Source organism: Oncorhynchus tshawytscha, linkage group LG09 (assembly GCF_018296145.1).
Source record: "Oncorhynchus tshawytscha isolate Ot180627B linkage group LG09, Otsh_v2.0, whole genome shotgun sequence".
Classification (NCBI taxonomy): Eukaryota; Metazoa; Chordata; class Actinopteri; order Salmoniformes; family Salmonidae; genus Oncorhynchus; species Oncorhynchus tshawytscha.
Window position 1 is genome coordinate 81,330,677 of NC_056437.1, and position 20,683 is coordinate 81,351,359.

Sequence of the window (20,683 nt, forward strand, 5' to 3'; positions counted from 1 at the left end):
TTGTACACAGGATACAGAAATGGAGGTAAACAGCTTATTCTGAAAAAGACCAAGACAACAATCTTGATTTATACTGAACAAAAATATAAACAACACGTAACACGGCTCAAATTGGTTCACATCCCGATTAGTAAGCATTTCTCATTTGCTGGGGACAAAAGGACACAAACATGTGTAGTTTTGTCAAACAACACAATGCCACAGAGTTCTCCATTTGAGGGAACATGCAACCAGCATGCAAGAAGGTCCACCAGAACTATTGCCAGATAATCATTGGGCCTAGCTCCCAAGCGGACCTTTGCCCTTCCAGGCCCAACCAGGTTGCGCCCCTGCCCAGTCATGTGATATCCATAGATTAGGGCCTAATTACATTTATTTAATGAATTGTAACTCAGTAAAATGGTCAATTATGTTTTAGTTCAGTATAGTTTAGATACCATGCAGAATAGATTTACAGATCAAAAATGCAGTATTTCAGAGAACCAAACATTGGCCTAGTTTATGCTTCACAACACATTTCTAAATGGCCTCTTCCATACTTTGGTTTTTAGGCATGTTCGTTTTAAAAACGTTGAACTTGGGATATCAATTCCTTGTATCTGGAAAAAATACATAGTTCAACTTCCCTTGCCACAGCTGTTTGGAGCCCTTCAACACTTTGCTGTTCCGTGTAAAAGTTATGGCATCCCAGTTTCTTCAGACAACTTTTAAAGTTGATATGACAAAAGCATTAACACTCCTGTAAGTACTTGACAGATTCAACATGCTTTTTTAAATGACATGGAAATTGCAAAAACCTTTGTGTTATTCAATCACAGAAATCAGTCATATTTGCAGAACCATGAAATCAGCCCACACGCTGAGCACCCATCTCAGAGTGAATAAAAACAAACTATCTTTAAGACTTCACCTGTGTTTAATGTTACAGTAATTCATCATGACATTGTGTAACATTTGATAAACTTCAAGTACTCCAGAAACAAATTCGTTTGTATTGCTCTTCCTAAAAGTGTCCTGTATTACAAACGGGATTCATCATGAGCATCACATAATTCATTTCCTCTAATTATAGCTTATTGCAATCTACTAACATTGTGTTTATCATGCCTGCATTTTCTGGAATGCACACCATTCAATGTTTATCTGAAAATATTGGGCATATTTCATTCTCTTCTAAGAAATGTAACAGGAATTAAACTCAATCATTGTGCAAATGTTTGTATCCGTAGCCATACCAGAGGAGGCTGGTGGTAGGAGCTATAGGAGGATGGGCTCATTATAATGTCTAGAATGGAATAATGGAACAGTACCAAAGATAAGGAAACCACATGTTTGACTCCATTCCACTGAATTCCATTCCAGCCATTATAATAAGCCAATCCTCCTATAGCTCCTGCCACCAGCCTCCTCTGCTGGATATCCATATACATAGTGGCACGGGACGACTTAAGTTCTTATCATAAAGCACTCTTTTAGTGTAAGTTAAAAACACTTGGTCCAAGTTAATTTAGCCTTAACATAAAAATATGCATTAAACATACTAGATAAAGACCTTAACCCAGGAGAGTTGAACATAAAGTAGTTCACCTGAGTGTCAGTAGCACAACCCAATTGTCAGGAGTTGTTGTTCCCACCAGTCATTTACTCACTGTATGTGCCAATCATACATTCATCCAGTTCAGTCCTCTCACACTATTTGGGAAAATGGCATTGGATATGTGACAGGTTGCAGCTTGGCCTATGACTCAGAGTAGTTGTTGTCGTCACGAGAAGAAGCTTTCAGGGACGGGAGTCGCTCTGCTGCTCTCGCTCTTTCTGCCAGAAACCTGTCAAACTCTAAAAGGAGGGAGAAGGAGCCTTAGGCGGGCTTTTTTGGTCTCAAAAAGGATTACTCAGGACTTTGTAATAGTAAAAGGAAGCAAACTAAACTGTTGTTGGATCTACATAGCGATACCCAGGGAGTGGATGAGGAATTAAGAAATAGAAGCTCACCCTCACTTGTCACACCCTCTGAATCAGCCATGTCGTCCTCCTGTGACACACATGAAAGCCATGACTGTTATGGTCACGTCAACAGTCAAATGTCCAAACAAAATTGAATATGTTCAAAAAGTCAGGAATGTTACATTTGCTGGGGTAAAGCACCATGCAGGCATTTTCAATTACTGTATACTATGTATAGTCCATAAAACCAAATTAGAGAGGGGGTGCAAGGACTGGCACTGGTATAACATGGAACCAAGTTGGATTCTGCTTGTATACCGTGACATTGAGTGAATGCTAACAGTGACCCACCTCGTTCACATCCAGCCACTTCTCAATGTCATCCATCACAGACGTCTGACTCACAGGGATCTGGGGGAGTTAGGGAAGAGGTTACTGTCAGGATGTACTGTAAGCCACTGTTTTCTTGTGACCGCCAGACTCTAGAGTACCATTACCTTTAGATTTTTCTTGGGCAATCTACAAATAACCACCATTCAAGCATGCTGACCCCTAGTATTCTGATTGAAACCAGTTTATTTTAGACAGGGAAACAAGGGATCCATCCACCACCAAAGTTATGGCAGGGAAAACTGAACAGAGTGGGAGTAAATTAGCAAACATAGTAATAATTTAGAGTCATGATTTAAAAGGGATACTTGGGGATTTTTGCAATGAGGCCATTTTGGACACAAATGGTGTTAACGAGTTCATCTGACTTTGGGGAAGTAGATAAAGGGCCTCATTGCCAAAATTCATTGCCAAAATCCAGAAGTATCCCTTTAAGATGTGCCAATACACACCATCTATCAGTTTCAGAAATGAACACTTATAACACATGAATGCAAAAATCAAAGTAAGAAAAAAAGAATCAGATCAGGCACACCAGAAAAAAGATCATACAACCATCTCAGTACAAAAAAAGGAAAGGAAACAATCATTTATTAAATACACACTAAACATGCTTGAATGCAAAACATTCCAGCATAAGCCCCAGGGGTAGAAGGCAAAAGGAATGGCACTGTGCCAGCCAATCAGACCCACCATTCCCTTTTCCATCATCCAATCAAACTGTGTCGTGGAGCTCAGGGGGGTGGAGTCTGGGCTGTCACCCTTTACAGTTTACACAGATAGACATTTATTTATGAACAAAGATACTGGAAGACATGCATGCCATAACACAAAACCATTGGGTTATGAACAAGGAGACAAAACAGAGACACAGACAGACAATCTTATAGCACTAACAAAAGTGCCAATTTTGCACGTGAAATTGTGGCAGGACACAGAGAACATTGCTTAAACATATAAGGGCAGGGTAGACCTACACATGAACTAAGACAAAGGGTTATTGTACATATTAGTGACACTCCACAGGGCATAAGGACTCCATGGACACAAGCAATGCCCTTCCTAAACAAACATCCTTTCAAATCTGTCCTGGGTTAAATCATTCTGGGGTTACTGACCGTTCCAGTGTTCTGTAATCTGGTGTTTTGTGCTTGAGCCAGACTGTCGGCAACACCTTCATTCCGCTCACTAAAACACACATTTCACTGCTTAGAAAATGATGTAGTTTACAGTGTACATACAGTAGTAGAATAATAGCCATCTCCACAAGTAACCATTGGCCAAAGTACGAACAACTTTATTGGAAAACCAAATACAGAGGAGAAATGTTCCTTCAACATTTGTATTGCAAATGTTTGCACAGTTTTCTCACTAGCCATGTAAGCTTGCAGTTCATGCCAGACTCCATTCATAATCCTTATTGACAGAATGAATGGCACAAATATCTTGAGCCAGCCAGGTTCACTTTCAGTCTAGACTAGTGCACCAGCTTAGCTGGAGCAGGACTGTTATAACCTAAACAAGCCAGGGATTGACAAGACAACCACAGCACTAGTCCATTTGTTATACAGTACTAAGCCATGAGAAAGTCTTGACACCTGCTTTAGTAAGCTCCCGCTCACTCTTGCTATGAGTCTGAACAATCCATTCTACCATGAAAGCTAAACCTGGACTTTTGTTGGAGCTGTCTATTACCTCGGTCTCGGTTGTGTCTGTGTGATGCTCCTGTTCTGTGCAAATTCATCGAATTCCCTCATACCTATGTGGAAAACAGGGTTAAGAGAATGAATTGTACTATAGGGACACATTGAGAACCTCTATCAGATCGAGGAACACTGTAGTTACTTACGGAGTCCTGTCATCTGACTAGACACTGTGTCCACTGTTGATCGGCTGAGCTGGCTGTGGGTGGGAGCTGTAACAACAGGCTTGATTGCTGCACTGAGGTCAATAAGGTTGACGTAGGTCGGGCTCTAGGTGATTGAGAAAATTGTGAAGTTGAACAGTACATATCTCATCCAAACATGCATTTGTGATAAGGGTAAAGGACCACAGATCCTTAAGAAAAAACACTTACCTGCATTGTAGCTCTTTGTCTCTGAAACCTGGAAAGGAAATAATGAAAATCATACTCCTATCACAGCAGGAATTATTGACTGTATCTGATGTTGATCATTTAGGACAATACCTCTGGTAGCGAGTGAATGTGGCATTGATTTCATCGTTGGCAACCAGCAGCTCCTCTGTCAGTTTCTCCTCACTGAGTCTTGGGACCAGCTCCATTATCTTATCCTGCATGTCTTTACATGCTGCATACAACTCCTACTGACAGAGTGAGAGAGCAGGAGATACAGAGAGTCAGCGAAAAGACAGCAGTGGACAAAGGAGAGATGGATACAAACAGATGACATGTGTCACAGCCATGGTTGGACAGCCATAGAGAGAGCCCAGCGAGCGAGCGAACCAACTAACCTGAAGCAGCTCTGTGTCTGAATGCTAGCTGTTGCTGGATCCAGTTGAGACATCATATCTGACATCACTGTCAGGTTACCTCGAACCACTCCCAGGTCGGTCTTCAACTTTTTAACCTGGAATAGGAGTCAATGGCATCAGCACTCATATGCTAAATTGTGTGGGGTGGGGTTGGCATTATACTGTAAAGCATCAACTTTTATTATACATTCTGAATGTGAAACAAGTAACTGAAACATCCACAGTGCACAAGGTAATTAGATTTTAAAGTAATGCCCTGGAGTGAATTCAGCCTGCATGCAAAAGATTGTGTTACTAAAATAAAAGCCATGCCATTTTAGAGGGCCCTGTATGACGGGAGCATTCCAATCACCTGATAAGGTGTGAAGGTGAGGGGTATCTGCTCGCTCTGTTGGGATGCAGGAAGCTGTGGTGATATGGGGACAGGCCTGGGGGATGAGGGTGCAGCAGATACAGTGACAATAGGCCCGTTATCAGGCACAGTCTGGTGGACAGAGCACAGGGACCAATTGAGTTAGAGAATAGTGTTAAGGAGTAGGGAGCTAAAACAGCTTTAGAGAGGTTTAGCAGAAAGTTGTACTCTGTATTTGTCAGTGAGGAAATGCATGCATTTTCACCAGTCATTGTTTGAAGGTATACCCTATTTGGAGTGTGATTGGGAGAGTATCCGTCCAGTTCAGTCATGGGAAACTCCAGTCCTTTCCGTCTCAGGTCCTCGTACACAGAGACCACGCCCGTCAGAGCTGGCGAGCTGCGGAATGCGTCTGCCCATGCCTGAACAATAGACAAACACACATCATAAACCGCACACACCCGACAATAGCTAGCGGTCAATTCCAACACAGCTCTGTGACTTACTGAAGGTATGAGTACCAATGCCATCTCTCACCTGTATAAGGCTGAGCACCCTGTCATGCAGGACCAGAGGGGGATTGTTCTTGGGTAAGATGGACCTGACAAGAACCCCCTCAACAAACTCCCTGGTTGAGACTAGCACATGGAACCTGTGGCCACAGTTCTTCACACACGCTTCCAGCACCTGAAAACCAACATGACATAAGAGAGAAAGAAAGTTAGGTTACAAGTTCATGAAGAAAAGGAAAAAGTATGGTGAATGAGAGAGGTAAATGTGACACTCACAGTCAATGCCAGCATGACCTCTCTGAAGTTCTTGTTTCCAACAATCCTCTTCTTTATTGCTTTGTATGAATCTCTAGGCCTGTAATCATTGTAGGTAAATAATCAACTTCAGACAACAAAAGCAGAATACAGTAAGCTGTCAAAGGAAAAAAACAGTCCATTATGTCAGAGGATACACACCCCTCCTCTGTCTCGTTGATGATGTCACAGATGTCCATGTTGAGAGCCCAGTCCTCCGACTGGAGACTGGAGCTGGTTGCATATTCTGAGAACAAAAACAATAGAGACATTGCACTTTATTTTGCATAAAATTATCTGGAAGACATAGTCACTGTGAAACGGTCTCTGACTCATAACACAACTCTCAATAGTTGTTTATTAGCTTACTTTGATGATGCCTCTACTCATCCATGTCAGTTAAATCCCTATTTGTTTGTCAAACTCATTCTTTCTCCATCTAACTGACTAGTTCATGTGACCAGCATTATGTTCCTTGGCAGACGTTTATTTAAAACAGATTAAAATGTTCTGTCTTCATTCCTCTGAAAGGGAGGGGATAGAAACAGGACTTAGCTCAGTTTAGAAAGTAGAACAACCTCTCCTACTTGTACTCTCATTTTGTGGTCATATACATTAAAATAGGCAGATTGTTTTTCCATCTATAATTATGTCACAGGGGGAGTTTAAGCTTATAAGATAAAATAGGCCACTTGTAAACTACATAAAAACAAGTTGGCAAGCAGATTAATTATTAATCAGCAACGTTATGTCTACAGTATACATGTTATTCCATTATTTCTTAAAGGCCCAGTGCAGTCAAAAAATGTGATTTTCCTGTGTTTGATAAATATGTTCACACTATTAGGTGGAAATAATACTGTGAAATTGTGAAAACGATAATGTTCTTTTAAGTGTAAGAGATGTTGGAAAAGTCTACCTGAAATTGTTACCTGTTTAGGTGGATTTTGGCCTACCTTGTAAATGTGTTAATATATTAATAAGAAAGAGTACCAAACCTCAGCTAGTTTTCATCTCCCACTCACAGTCCTAGCAAAATTATTGCTTGAGAAATTGCTCTTTGCTAAGAAGTACATTGTTTTAAATTCAAATGGTCAAAAATAAACATTCACAGTAAGGTACTTAAATGGTTTGATAGAGATAAAAATGGATGCATTGGAACATTTTTTATTTTTAAAATAATTTTTAAAATTGTATTTATTTTAATTAACAACAGATCAATACATAAAGCACATGAGGGAACACAAGCATACATAGATTACAAACAATGGACAATCAAGCTAGGGGTACAATATCACATTACAATTACACAAGGACCTTAAGGGACATGCATATACTTACAATTCTAACAGCTTTTTTTGTTAGTAGAGCATTTAACCGTCTTAAAATACAGTTCAATTTCTTTTTGTAGGGTACGAAAATGTGGTTTTCTGTTTGTAAATGTACATTTGTGTATATGAAATTTGGCCTTAAGAATAATGAAATGAATGACATAAAAATGTTTCAGCTTATTTCTATTGTATGTAAAGAATCCAAACAGTACATCTCTCCACAATAGTGTAAAATCTTCATAAATGTGTTCAATTATAAACCTACTGATGTCTTGCCACAGTTTTCTTACATGCATACAATGCCAAAAAGATGCAACACTGTTTCTGGGTGGTCATTACAAAAGGAGCAATTTGAGTTGATGTTTTCCTTAAACTTCTTCATATAGTGGTTGGCAGGATAATATTTATGAATAATTTTAAAGGAAACTTCCTTAATTTTGTTAACAACACACAATAATGTGTGTGGCAACATCCAATTTTTTTTTCCCAACAGATATTATCAATAAATCCATTCCAATAAGGCATGACATAAGGTATAGATACAACATCCTGCTGAAACAAGGTTCGTAATCGCTCTGTTGTTGAATGGACCAAAAGAGAAACAAATCTTTCCTACTGATGAGTCAACAGGGTCAATAGAAGGTAGGCTCTGAGGGTCAGGTCTTGACACGTTCCTGAATAACATAGCAACACCTGAGGGAATGGCATCTAAAACAATTGCAAAATCTTTAGGTGTTACAGGGACCTTGTAAAGTGATAAGAATTCTTTATAACTGAGTAAAAAAACTGTTCGAGAAAAATTGTGTTCATAAATGACAAGACCATGACAAGAAAACCTGCCGATGAAAAGCAGAACGTTTCACTGGAACTTTGTCAATATTATAATTGCAAAATAACATTAAGTTAAGGCCACCAAAAGTAGAGAAGACATGATGAGGAATAAAATTCCAGATAGAAATGGGTCTTCTTAGGAATTGTTTTATCCAATTGATCTTAAAAGTATTTTTAAAGTAGTAAAGTCCAGAAAATTCAGTCCACCATTCTCACAAGTGTTCATTACAGCAGTTTTCCTAATGTAATGGGTACGGTTTCTCCAAAGAAAGTTGAAAAGCATCAGGTCTATCTCCTTGCTTATTTTACTGTCAAGATATAAAGATAGAGCACCATATGTTAGTCTAGAGATACCTTCAGCCTTGGTTATTAGGACTCTACCTTTTAAAGATAAGTCCCTCTGTAGCCATTGATTTAGCTTCTTCTGGGGGTTTTTAATAAGAGGGTTAAAATTTAGTAAGCCTCTAGACTTCTGATCCTTTGTAATGGTTATGCCTAAATATGTAAGTTATTCTTTTACTGGAATACCATAATATGAAAGTGTCACACAATCTTTGACAGCTATGAGTTCACATTTAATAATGTTAAGATATAGACCAGACGCTTTGGAAAAGGATTGTATTTATTTTATTTATTTATTTTACCTTTATTTAACCAGGTAGGCAAGTTGAGAACAAGTTCTCATTTACAATTGCGACCTGGCCAAGATAAAACAAAGCAGTTCGACAGATACAACGACACAGAGTTACACATGGAGTAAAACAAACATACAGTCAATAATACAGTATAAACAAGTCTATATACAATGTGAGCAAATGAGGTGAGAAGGGAGGTAAAGGCAAAAAGGCCATGGTGGCAAAGTAAATACAATATAGCAAGTAAAACACTGGAATGGTAGTTTTGCAATGGAAGAATGTGCAAAGTAGAAATAAAAATAATGGGGTGCAAAGGAGCAAAATAAATAAATAAATAAAAATTAAATACAGTTGGGAAAGAGGTAGTTGTTTGGGCTAAATTATAGGTGGGCTATGTACAGGTGCAGTAATCTGTGAGCTGCTCTGACAGTTGGTGCTTAAAGCTAGTGAGGGAGATAAGTGTTTCCAGTTTCAGAGATTTTTGTAGTTCGTTCCAGTCATTGGTAGCAGAGAACTGGAAGGAGAGGCGGCCAAAGAAAGAATTGGTTTTGGGGGTGACTAGAGAGATATACCTGCTGGAGCGTGTGCTACAGGTGGGAGATGCTATGGTGACCAGCGAGCTGAGATAAGGGGGACTTTACCTAGCAGGGTCTTGTAGATGACATGGAGCCAGTGGGTTTGGCGACGAGTATGAAGCGAGGGCCAGCCAACGAGAGCGTACAGGTCGCAATGGTGGGTAGTATATGGGGCTTTGGTGACCAAACGGATTGCACTGTGATAGACTGCATCCAATTTGTTGAGTAGGGTATTGGAGGCTATTTTGTAAATGACATCGCCAAAGTCGAGGACTGGTAGGATGGTCAGTTTTACAAGGGTATGTTTGGCAGCATGAGTGAAGGATGCTTTGTTGCGAAATAGGAAGCCAATTCTAGATTTAACTTTGGATTGGAGATGTTTGATATGGGTCTGGAAGGAGAGTTTACAGTCTAACCAGACACCTAAGTATTTGTAGTTGTCCACGTATTCTAAGTCAGAGCCGTCCAGAGTAGTGATGTTGGACAGGCTGGTAGGTGCAGGTAGCGATCGGTTGAAGAGCATGCATTTAGTTTTACTTGTATTTAAGAGCAATTGGAGGCCACGGAAGGAGAGTTGTATGGCATTGAAGCTTGCCTGGAGGGTTGTTAACACAGTGTCCAAAGAAGGGCCGGAAGTATACAGAATGGTGTCGTCTGCGTAGAGGTGGATCAGGGATTCACCAGCAGCAAGAGCGACCTCATTGATGTATACAGAGAAGAGAGTCGGTCCAAGAATTGAACCCTGTGGCACCCCATAGAGACTGCCAGAGGTCCGGACAGCAGACCCTCCGATTTGACACACTGAACTCTATCAGAGAAGTAGTTGGTGAACCAGGCGAGGCAATTATTTGAGAAACCAAGGCTGTCGAGTCTGCCGATGAGGATGTGGTGATTGACAGAGTCGAAAGCCTTGGCCAGATCAATGAATACGGCTGCACAGTAATGTTTCTTATCGATGGCGGTTAAGATATCGTTTAGGACCTTGAGCGTGGCTGAGGTGCACCCATGACCAGCTCTGAAACCAGATTGCATAGCAGAGAAGGTATGGTGAGATTCGAAATGGTCGGTAATCTGTTTGTTGACTTGGCTTTCGAAGACCTTAGAAAGGCACGGTAGGATAGATATAGGTCTGTAGCAGTTTGGGTCAAGAGTGTCCCCCTTTGAAGAGGGGGATGACCGCAGCTGCTTTCCAATCTTTGGGAATCTCAGACGACACGAAAGAGAGGTTGAACAGGCTAGTAATAGGGGTGGCAACAATTTCGGCAGATAATTTTAGAAAGAAAGGGTCCAGATTGTCTGGCCCGGCTGATTTGTAGGGGTCCAGATTTTGCAGCTCTTTCAGAACATCAGCTGAATGGATTTGGGAGAAGGAGAAATGGGGAAGGCTTGGGCGAGTTGCTGTTGGGGGTGCAGTGCTGTTGTCCGGGGTAGGAGTAGCCAGGTGGAAAGCATGGCCAGCCGTAGAAAAATGCTTATTGAAATTCTCAATTATGGTGGATTTATCATTGGTGACAGTGTTTCCTATCTTCAGTGCAGTGGGCAGCTGGGAGGAGGTGTTCTTATTCTCCATGGACTTTACAGTGTCCCAGAACTTTTTGAGTTAGTGTTGCAGGAAGCAAATTTCTGCTTGAAAAAGCTAGCCTTGGCTTTTCTAACTGCCTGTGTATAATGGTTTCTAGCTTCCCTGAACAGCTGCATATCACCATCAACACCTGGTGATTTATTGTTCTTTAGATGTTTGATAGACTCTAATCTCTTCAACTTTGATGGGTTCATCACACTGTTTAGATTCTATATCACTGATAGAATGAACATTATTCAGTGAGTTAAAAAACATATCTGTGGATTCCTGACAATATGTAGAGCTATACAATTTTCTGTAAAAATTGCTCCAGTATTTAGCGATTAATTTTTTGGTCATCTGTAATAATACCATCAATGTTTAACTTATGGATAGCGTTATTTTTAGAGTGAAATTTCTCAAGTCTAAAGAAATGGGATGAATTCTGTTCTCCCTCCTTAATCCATTTTTTCCTAGATCTAATAAAGGCTCCTTCTGCTTTTAATTTATATATATTATCCAGTTTATTTTGTAACTCAATTAGTTCCATCTTCTCCTCCTCTGAGAGGTCGGCTGGGACCTCTGAGAAAGGGAAGTTATCTTAATGATCACCTTTTCTTCCTCAGCTCTTCTGGTCTCAGCAAGATTACTACCATATTTTCTAAGGTATTTGGACACCTCAAATTTAAAGAGCACCCAGTTCTTGCAATACGAATTTTCTTCACAAGCCATTTCCCAAAAGTGTGAGAGCAGATCTTTAACCTCAAATTGAACTATATCTTAATTTAATAATGAGCTATTTAGCTTCCAGTAGAATGCTCTACCAAGGTTAGTATCAGGGGTAAATATTTTGATATCAATGTAAATAGCCCTATGGTCTGTGAGGGGAGTAGTACAACTATTTGAGGTAACACACTCACTATCAATACATTTGGATATAAGTCAAAAATATATTCTGGATTGTCTGGAACCTGTTTTGTTACTCCAAGTGAATGATCTGTCGGCCAGAAACCTCTCTCTCTCTCTCTCTCTCCATATATCAGAAAGATCAAACTTTTCCATAAAAAGTATTAACCCAAATTCTGATTGGTTCGCCTACCTGGGGGCCATCTATCAGTTGAATTATCTATTGTAATGTTAAAGTCCCCTCCTATCAATAATAACAAATTGGGAAATTTAGATAACCAATGAAGTATATGTTTCTCTATAGATTCAAGCAACTCATCATTCTCATGTTTGGTGTTGTACCCGTAGAAGTTTACAGTAATGAGCATAATGTCATTGTAACTGATCACAAGACAAATAAAGTGACCAAAGGGGTCACATTCCAAGTGTAGAATATTACCGCCAAAGGTATTTTTCATTGTACTGACACCAGCGGAGTGTTCAGATCCATGGGAAAGCCAAATATCGTTGCCCCACTGTAACCTCCAGAAGTTGGCATGAGTGAGACTCTCGAAAAAAGCAAAAATCTGTTCAAAATTGTTTTGCAAATAAAAATAAGACCTTGAGCTTCACATTGTTTCGCAACCCCCTAGCATTAAGAGAAACTATAGACAAAGACGAAACAACAAAGATGATATAAAAGTATAAACTGTAGTAGGATGAGTCAAAGACGTAGGAGCAGTGAACATAAACGACAAGGAACCGAGATCTGCACCATTTAAGTCAATTTAAAGTGAAAATAGCTTATTCCATAACCTTTGAGCTAGACGTTATCTGGCTTTGAAATTCAACTCAACTGAAAATTATGTTCAAGACCAAACCAAGGGTTCTTGTAGTAAGAGAGACTAAAAACCCTCTTTAGTGTAATCAGGAACTATTCTGAGAAATAAAATAACAAATAATAATTTAAAATAAAAGGGTACCTACTATTTTAAATGCATATGAAAACTGATAATAAAATAATGGAATAAAAAACGTTTTACATATAAACGTTCCTAAGACCTTTTTGGAAATAAGTATTAATAACTAAATAGAGCAATAACCATGTAAAGTCAGAGCAGACCTGTATGCCCTTTAAAACAGTATCTTAGTTACTGTATACATCAAAAATAAATACAGCTTTCAATCTTCTTCGTAAATTTGTAAACAAAATAGGTCTTCTGGTCATACAAGAACAAACTAATAAATTGAAATACCTGAGTATTCCTGAAAAATAGTCACCTGATGCTTGTTAGGTAAACAACATAAGGAAAATGAGAATACCATGGCTGAAACCATCAACCTGTTCCTTCTAGTGAGATTTTAGGGATTGGAATTTTAAGAAATTCCCCTTTCTTAAAATTAGGTCACGAAGGAAGGGAACACTTTTCACCACCCCACCCAGAGCTTGCCAAACGATTGGTCTATAGACCAACAACAATACCCAAACTGGCCAATTAAATTGAGGATTAAAACACTGTAGCCCCGCCTCTATGGTATTATTGTGCGGTGCAAGTGTCATTCAAGTCATAGCGTAATCTAAATATTTTTTTGCACTGTCAATCTTGATCAATTAACTAACTATAAGCAAGCAATTATCAGTTTCGTTTCTTATTAAATACATAACCAATAACGTCAATTTCCTTTTCCATTACCTACGGATTATCTAGTGTCGTTTTATGGAGTGATAGTGTCTGTTTTCCAACAATAGCCTACCAATGTCTTGTAGCCTGTCATGCCGATGCAACCATGTAAACTATCTACAAACTCACGCGCCAAACCACTATAAACCTACTTTATTAGTTAAAATGTAACAATTACCTATTCGCTGGCCCACCGGTGTAGTAAACGGGTTTCCTGTCAGAAACTCCATCCTTCTTTCTTTCTGCCAGTCAAACCAAAATCCAGAACTGCGCTTCCGTCGTTTCCACAGCAGAGGAGTTACCGCAAAGAACTGAAGCAGCACACATTGAATTAAATTAGGTTACGTCATCTGTTAAAGTGAACGTTACATTCACTGAACATTAGTGTGTACTAATTGGGAATTGCATAAAATGAGACCATATTAATATATGCAGATTAATAGGGTAGCCTACAATAGAGCCACCAGAACAGTTGCACAGAGAGGAACAAAATAAACACTATTTAGCTAAAGGCTAAACGATAAACCATCTTCACATTCTACCCCATCAAAATACGTGGACTATGAAGCTACACTACATGACAAAAAGTATGTGGACACCTGCTCGTCGAACATTTCATTCCAAAATCACAGGCATTAATATGGAGTTGGTCCCCCCTTTGCTGCTATAACAGCCTCCACTCTTCTGGGAAGCCTTTCCACTAGATGTTGGATCATTGCTGCTGGGACTTGCTTCCATTCAGGCACAAGAGCATTAGTAAGGTCAGGCACTGATGTTGGGCAATTAGGCCTGGCTCACAGTCGGTGTTCCAATTAATTCCAAAGGTATTTGATGGGGTTGAGGTCAGGGCTCTGTGCAGGCCAGTCAAGTTCTTCCACACTGACAAACCATTTCTGTATGGACCTCGCTTTGTGCACGGGGGCATTGTCATGCTGAAACAGGAAAGGGCCTTCCTCAAATTGTTGCCACAAAGTTGGAAGCACAAAATAGTCCAGGATGTCATTGTATCCTGTAGCGTTAAGATTTCCCTTTACTGGAACTAAGGGGCCTAGCCTGAACCATGAAAAACAGCCCCAGACCATTATTCCTCCACCACCAAACTTTACAATTGGCACTATGCATTGGGGCAGGTAACGTTCTACTGGCATCCGTCAAACCCAGATTCGTCCGTCGGACTGCCAGACGGTGAAGCGTGATTCCACACTCCAGAGAATGTGTTTTGACTTCTCCTGAGTCCATTGGCGGCAAACGCTTGGCATTGCGCATGATGATCTTAGGCTTATGTGCTGCTGCTTGGCCATGTAAACCATTTTCATGAAGCTCCCGACGAACAGTTCTTGTGCTGACATTGTTTCCAGAGGCAGTTTGGAACGATGTAGTGAGTGTTGCAACCGAGAACAGACCATTTTTACACGTTACGCTTTTCAACACTCTGTGGTCCCGTTCTGTGAGCTTGTGTGGCCTACCACTTCGCGGCTGAGCCGTTGTTGCTCCTAGACATTTCCACTTCACAATAACAGCACTTACAGTTGACCTGGGCAGCTCTAGCAGGGCAGAATTTGATCAAACTGACTTGTTGGAAAGGTGGCATCCGTTGACGGTGCCATGTCGAAAATCACTGAGCTCTTCAGTAAGGCCATTCTAATTGCCAATTGCCAATGTTTGTGTATGGAGATTGCATGGCTGTGTGCTCAATTTTATACACCTGTCAGCAACGGGTGTGGGTGAAATATCCAAATCCACTAATTGTGTCATTGTTTTCTTGAGTCATGTAAACTTTAAAGTAACAATATTGTTGGCTCTGTGCTTTACAGCAATTTCAACTAATTCAGTTTTCTGCCACCAGGTCGCACTGTTTCATTATAGATCATGTACATGTTAGGGTTATGGCAGAGATGTTAGATTTACTAGTCAGTCTGTCACTAGTTATGTTATGGTATGGTTTCTATTTCACATAGGCTATTTCACTTTATTTACTGTGCACTATAAGGAGTTATAGACACGTCTATATTATTTATTACAGTATTTTTTAGATAGTAATGAGAATATGTGCAACAAAAAAAACAAATTATATGTACTGTGGATGCTATGACATTGTAATAGCATGTATTTATTGCAAAATTCCTAAAATATTGAATAGTTTGTGCATTTAAAGTAAATAACCTGTAAATTACATTCCTTAAATGTTGTATTCTTCCTCAAAGAGGCTGAGATATGCAGGAGAAAAGCCCAATAATTGACTTGTTATGCCGCAAAGTTGAGTGACTCAGAATGACTCATGTGAGACGAAAATGAAAACACTTTAGAGGTGTTACTCTCACCATCTCTGCCTTTACTGTTCTGTACCTCACAGATATGATTCCATTATATCAGTAATACAAATATCATATCTTCCTGTGTGTGACTGATTTGGTTGCAGGTGCTTTGAGGTTGCGAGAGTGTTTCAGAGCCGGTAACTGCATGTGTGAGCGTGAATATCGAACGTGCAGCAGATAGTGTTTGAGAGATGGTCACTGTCTGAGGTCATCATATGTGAGTTGCTGTGTTGCACCTGGAATAGTTGTTTTGTTCATCAATGGTCTCATGAGTCTGGGAGTAAAGAGAGAATCAGGGTAACCATCACTGTGCTCTTCTCTGCTGCTGGCCTGTCACACCCAGGGGCTTTCTGACACAACTGGGTTCCACAGCACAGAGACTGAAAAGGAACTGGCCATTCACTGTGACATGTTGCTCCACATACAGTATGTGTACTTCAATGGCATTCAATTGTCCATCTGATTCCAAGTGTTTTTCAACTGTACCAAAGTAGGTTGGTGTCACCTTAATTGGGGCGGACAGGCTCGTGGTAAGGACTCGAGCAGAATGAGTGGAATGGTATCAAATATATTAAATAGGTGGTTTCCATGTGTTTGATTCCATTCCATTTGCTGTCCAGCCATTATTATGAGTCGTCCTCCCTCAGCAGCCTCCACTGATCTGTACCCATGAAATTAACGCTAACAAAAACTATCTGGATGATTACAGAGAGAATGAACCATTATGGCCTATGTATACCATAATCATAATGCAATGGGGATTTCTTATTAGGACATGTTGGTATAAAAATGTTTAGGGAGTGATAAGCCCTTGAATCATGGTGGTCCATGCTATCTTATGTTGAACAATGGGTGTGAGAAATGGTATTTCTGGTAAGGAAGGGTACCAGTGTGTTCCAATGCAAAGTCTTGGTGACCACTGCAGTGAACCAATAGCCAGCCTACATGGTCCTGTCCAATCCACAGCTGAAAGACAGTCGCTGGCACAGCGTGATTTCTTCTCTCAGAGGAAGCTCATGGGTTCAATACAGGGACTGCAAAATGCCAGTGGTCACCAAGATTGAGCCCAACTCTGAGTCAATAGACAGAAATGTCACATAAAATGATGTTGCATCATCACTGTCTGATCATCAATGTGATAAAGATGAATAGAAAATATAAACAGATTCCATGCAATTTGGAAGCAAGTCAATGTCTGGCCAATGTACTGTAATTTCTCCTATCTCCGGTTATTGAGCCAATTGTTTACAAGATCTTGCACATCACATATTGACCTGGGAACTGGGAACTGAGACATAATCGACAGTAACTTGATACTTTGAAGATCATTATTTAGCTGTTGTACACTAGATCATCCAGGTGTGAGATTCTTTTCAGAATATAAATACTGTTCAAATTGATCAAGAAAAGGTTGCAGAAATGCATGGAATGTGATGGAGGAAAGGGTCTCAACTCTCATCAACTCTTCCTCAACCCTGAGTCAGATAACACAATTCCATAGAAGCTTTATTTTACAGCTCTATCAACCAGTACTGATTCAATCTCTCATTGTCACACTTCAACAGTTTTCTAATCCTCCACTAATGAATTAAATTAAACCAGCCACAGTCACAGGGCACAGGTCAATGGAGATGCAGTCGAAAGACAGGCAGCAACATGCATGGTTGGAAAGGCCATCTCTTGCAACTTGTGTTCACCTATGCTTCCTAGGCAAATTTGTGAAACCACATGATTCAAATGCCCTTCATATATAATTGAGATGCCATTATGAACCTATACTCAATTTCTTTAATGTCACTAAATGCACAGTACTTAAGTTATTACTGGATTAATATTGTAAAGCATATGAATTTGATATGATGTTGACTTACATTCTAACACCTCTATTGTTAACTGAAACCACCTCACCTCAGCATGCTCTCTCTGACACCATGCTTTCAATTATAAAAAAGAATAATCTCACAGCCTTCATTTCTACATTCGTCAATAACAACAACATTACATTGAAAGGCAAGGTGACATGTTGCTAGGGAACAAAACTGTGAAGAGTGGCTGCATGCAGTTGGAGCAGGACGCATGTTATTAAGGCATGTTGGGTTATTCTTCTGGCCCTCTGTGAGAGGCCTGAGATATTCCTCCACTCCACCAACAGCTTCCAGTGGGCAGCCTCCTGATCCCTCCCAATGTGCCACCTCTCTCCATATCTGACATGCACACTAAGATCTCTTCTTTATTTTCACTGGTGTAAATGTCAAAATCATTTGTCAAGGGAACAAAATACATACAGCAGGGGAGCATACAGCCCTGACTATGGGGTTGTATTTACAAGGAATTGATTTGTCTGAACCTGCTTTGAGCTTTTCGGTCATAACAACTCACAACCAGAGGGGAAGTCCAGGTGGGGAGAGGAGGGCAGGAGGAAGAAAGAAAAAGAAAAATGTGTTTGCCAGAAATGGTCCCTAATTGGTTAGGCGTGTTATCTTCTGTGCAGGGATTGTTTAATGTCTCGGCCCACGCCGCATGTGAGAACGAGCTAGCTGAGAATCAGCAGCTTCCAATTAGGGTGGGTTGGAAGTAATGTGTCTGAATTCTCTCTGTGCAGCTGCTTGATTGTATGCTTTTTTGGCCTGCAAATGAAATGCAGTGAGGTGTCTTCACTGACGCAGAGTCTGGTAATTTGCAACCGGCTGTGCCTCTCTCTCAGCTTTCAGGTAAATGCCACAGAAATGATTGAGTCTTCAAGTATCTTCAATCCACAAAAATATCTCGCAAAACAATAATTACATCTAAAGCACCCATATCATTAGGTCCAGTAAACCAAACTCTTGAACAGCTACTGTATTGTCAATTGACAGTTTTCCATTCTGAAGCAGTGTGTATTATTATTTGTTAGGATCAACTTTCCTTTGCAGATGGTCCCCCAGTGGTGGACTTGCTATGGAGTGAAGGATTTCAGAGAAAGAAAAAGCCAGTGGATCACAATCCATCTCCCCCTGAGTCCCTTGGTTGAGTCATCTGTGTGCGCAGCGCAGGGGGGCTGAGGTGAGGAGGAACGTGCTCTGGGGCGAAAATACAAACAGTTGGTTCTCACTAGTGTAGAGCAACACCATCACTCCCATCATGGGCTGTTGTCATGACAGTTGCACACGCATGTGGCAGAATGCTCTTTGTAATAGGTTAGATGTTAAAGCCCAAACCCCACGCATTACATTTGCTTTGTGGGGACAGTTTAATAACGCTCCTGTCACAGGAGGTTGGTGGCACCTTAACGGGGGAGAACGGGCTCGTGGTAATAACTGGAGCTGGATCAGTGGAATGGTATCAAATACATCAAACACATGGTTTCCATTTGCTCCGTTCCGGCCATTATTATGAGCCGTTCTCCCCTCAGCAGCCTCCACTGGCTCCTGTGTCTTTGTTTCCCATGCTCTCGACACCCACCCATGTCTCTGAGATGTGAGCGTGGAAGAGAAGGAAGAAAACTGCCTGATTATCACACTCACTTGATAACACAAAGCATTTGTTAGCGCAGTGATTCATAGAGATGAAAGTACGGAAAGCACAAGATTCAATTAAGGTAAAGATGTACATGATCTTGAAATAAATCAATTTAGCTCCTTATAACCAGCTTACAATATCCGTGCACAAGCTTTTACCTGGCTTGGTGGTAAAACAGTCCAGATTTAAACAGTTATTTAATAAAAATGGTTTAAGAATGGAGAATAAACCTACATTGCAACTCTTTAATTAGACAAGCACGCTAAACCGATACAATATGTACAACCAGAAGTTCTGACATTCTAAGCCACAAAACATTATAACAAGTAGCCTAATCACAATCAACTCCCATGGCCATTAGGATCATAAATGTGAAAATACATGTTCCGTTTTCCACCCAGATAATGTGCAGTCAGTTTGGATTAAACCATTGTAGAGAATTAAGCATAAACATACAGAGCATTGTGAATGAGCTGTTACATTGAGCAGACTGCGCACATTGATAGATGTCAGGTTAAAGAGTGTTTTGTAATAGAATAAGCAGCAGACAGTGTATTTCAAGGCATATTATCTCATTCAAAGGGGAGAAATTCTGAGTTCCATTATGCTTGGAAAGTTGTCCTTGATACTCTTGAGATATTTGTCAAAGCCACGTTCACAGTACATGGTTTGACTATCACACATTTACCCCTGTCACAAAGAATTACAAGTATTGCAAATTGGCAACAGCAATTCCCGTCAGACCAATCAGCGTAATAGAAGGTAATGGGGAACAAAAAAAGCAAAACACAGCAATTGAAACAATATTACAATTGTGAAAGCAGAGAGTTGAATGTAATTCTGGTGACTTCCCCAGGAATCAGACACAGCTAATGACAGGAAAGGTACCACAGTAAAGCAGCTAGTCCAGAGGGGAGATACCAAGGAGCCAAATGACAGCGAGGAGGATCTATTTTGGCTCCTTTTTTCACCTGGCATGGAAGCCAAGCAAGCAGTGGCCTTTAGCAAGGTTAAGCAGTGTCATAGTTAGCCGTGACCATGTAAAATGTCACCAAGAGACAGAGTGAGGTTTGCTAGTCATAGCTGTGTAGACAATGCCCATGGGAATGAAGTGTCAAGCCCTAATGCATTAAATGATAATTGTAGTCATAGCAACACATAACTGTCTAATTACTTTAATTGGACAGGGTCCATTTGAATAAGATAATTGCTATTAAACTGGTACTCAATGACTCTCCCGTTGCAGAGCTTTTAAACGTTGTTACTCACTGTTTCAAATCACACTACAGGTTTTTCATCATTTGTAGATCCGCAAATATACCCCAACCATCCAAGGGTGGCCAGATAGAAAATGTGGGTCAGCTCCTGGAAATGACTACAGATAA

General features: G+C 40.3%; 1 protein-coding gene across 1 annotated transcript; it reads right to left on the reverse strand.

The window, feature by feature from the left end:
* Window positions 1-897: 897 nt before the first annotated feature.
* Window positions 898-13,813, reverse strand: LOC112234598 (target of Myb protein 1). The gene is given in 16 exon segments (XM_024402799.2): window positions 898-1,836; window positions 1,993-2,032; window positions 2,296-2,355; window positions 3,453-3,522; window positions 4,030-4,093; window positions 4,184-4,307; window positions 4,412-4,439; window positions 4,523-4,656; window positions 4,807-4,829; window positions 4,832-4,922; window positions 5,180-5,311; window positions 5,467-5,601; window positions 5,717-5,866; window positions 5,968-6,046; window positions 6,148-6,232; window positions 13,664-13,813. Coding segments are annotated over 16 exon segments (1,365 nt in total). The 5' UTR covers window positions 13,716-13,813; the 3' UTR covers window positions 898-1,738.
* Window positions 13,814-20,683: the final 6,870 nt, after the last annotated feature.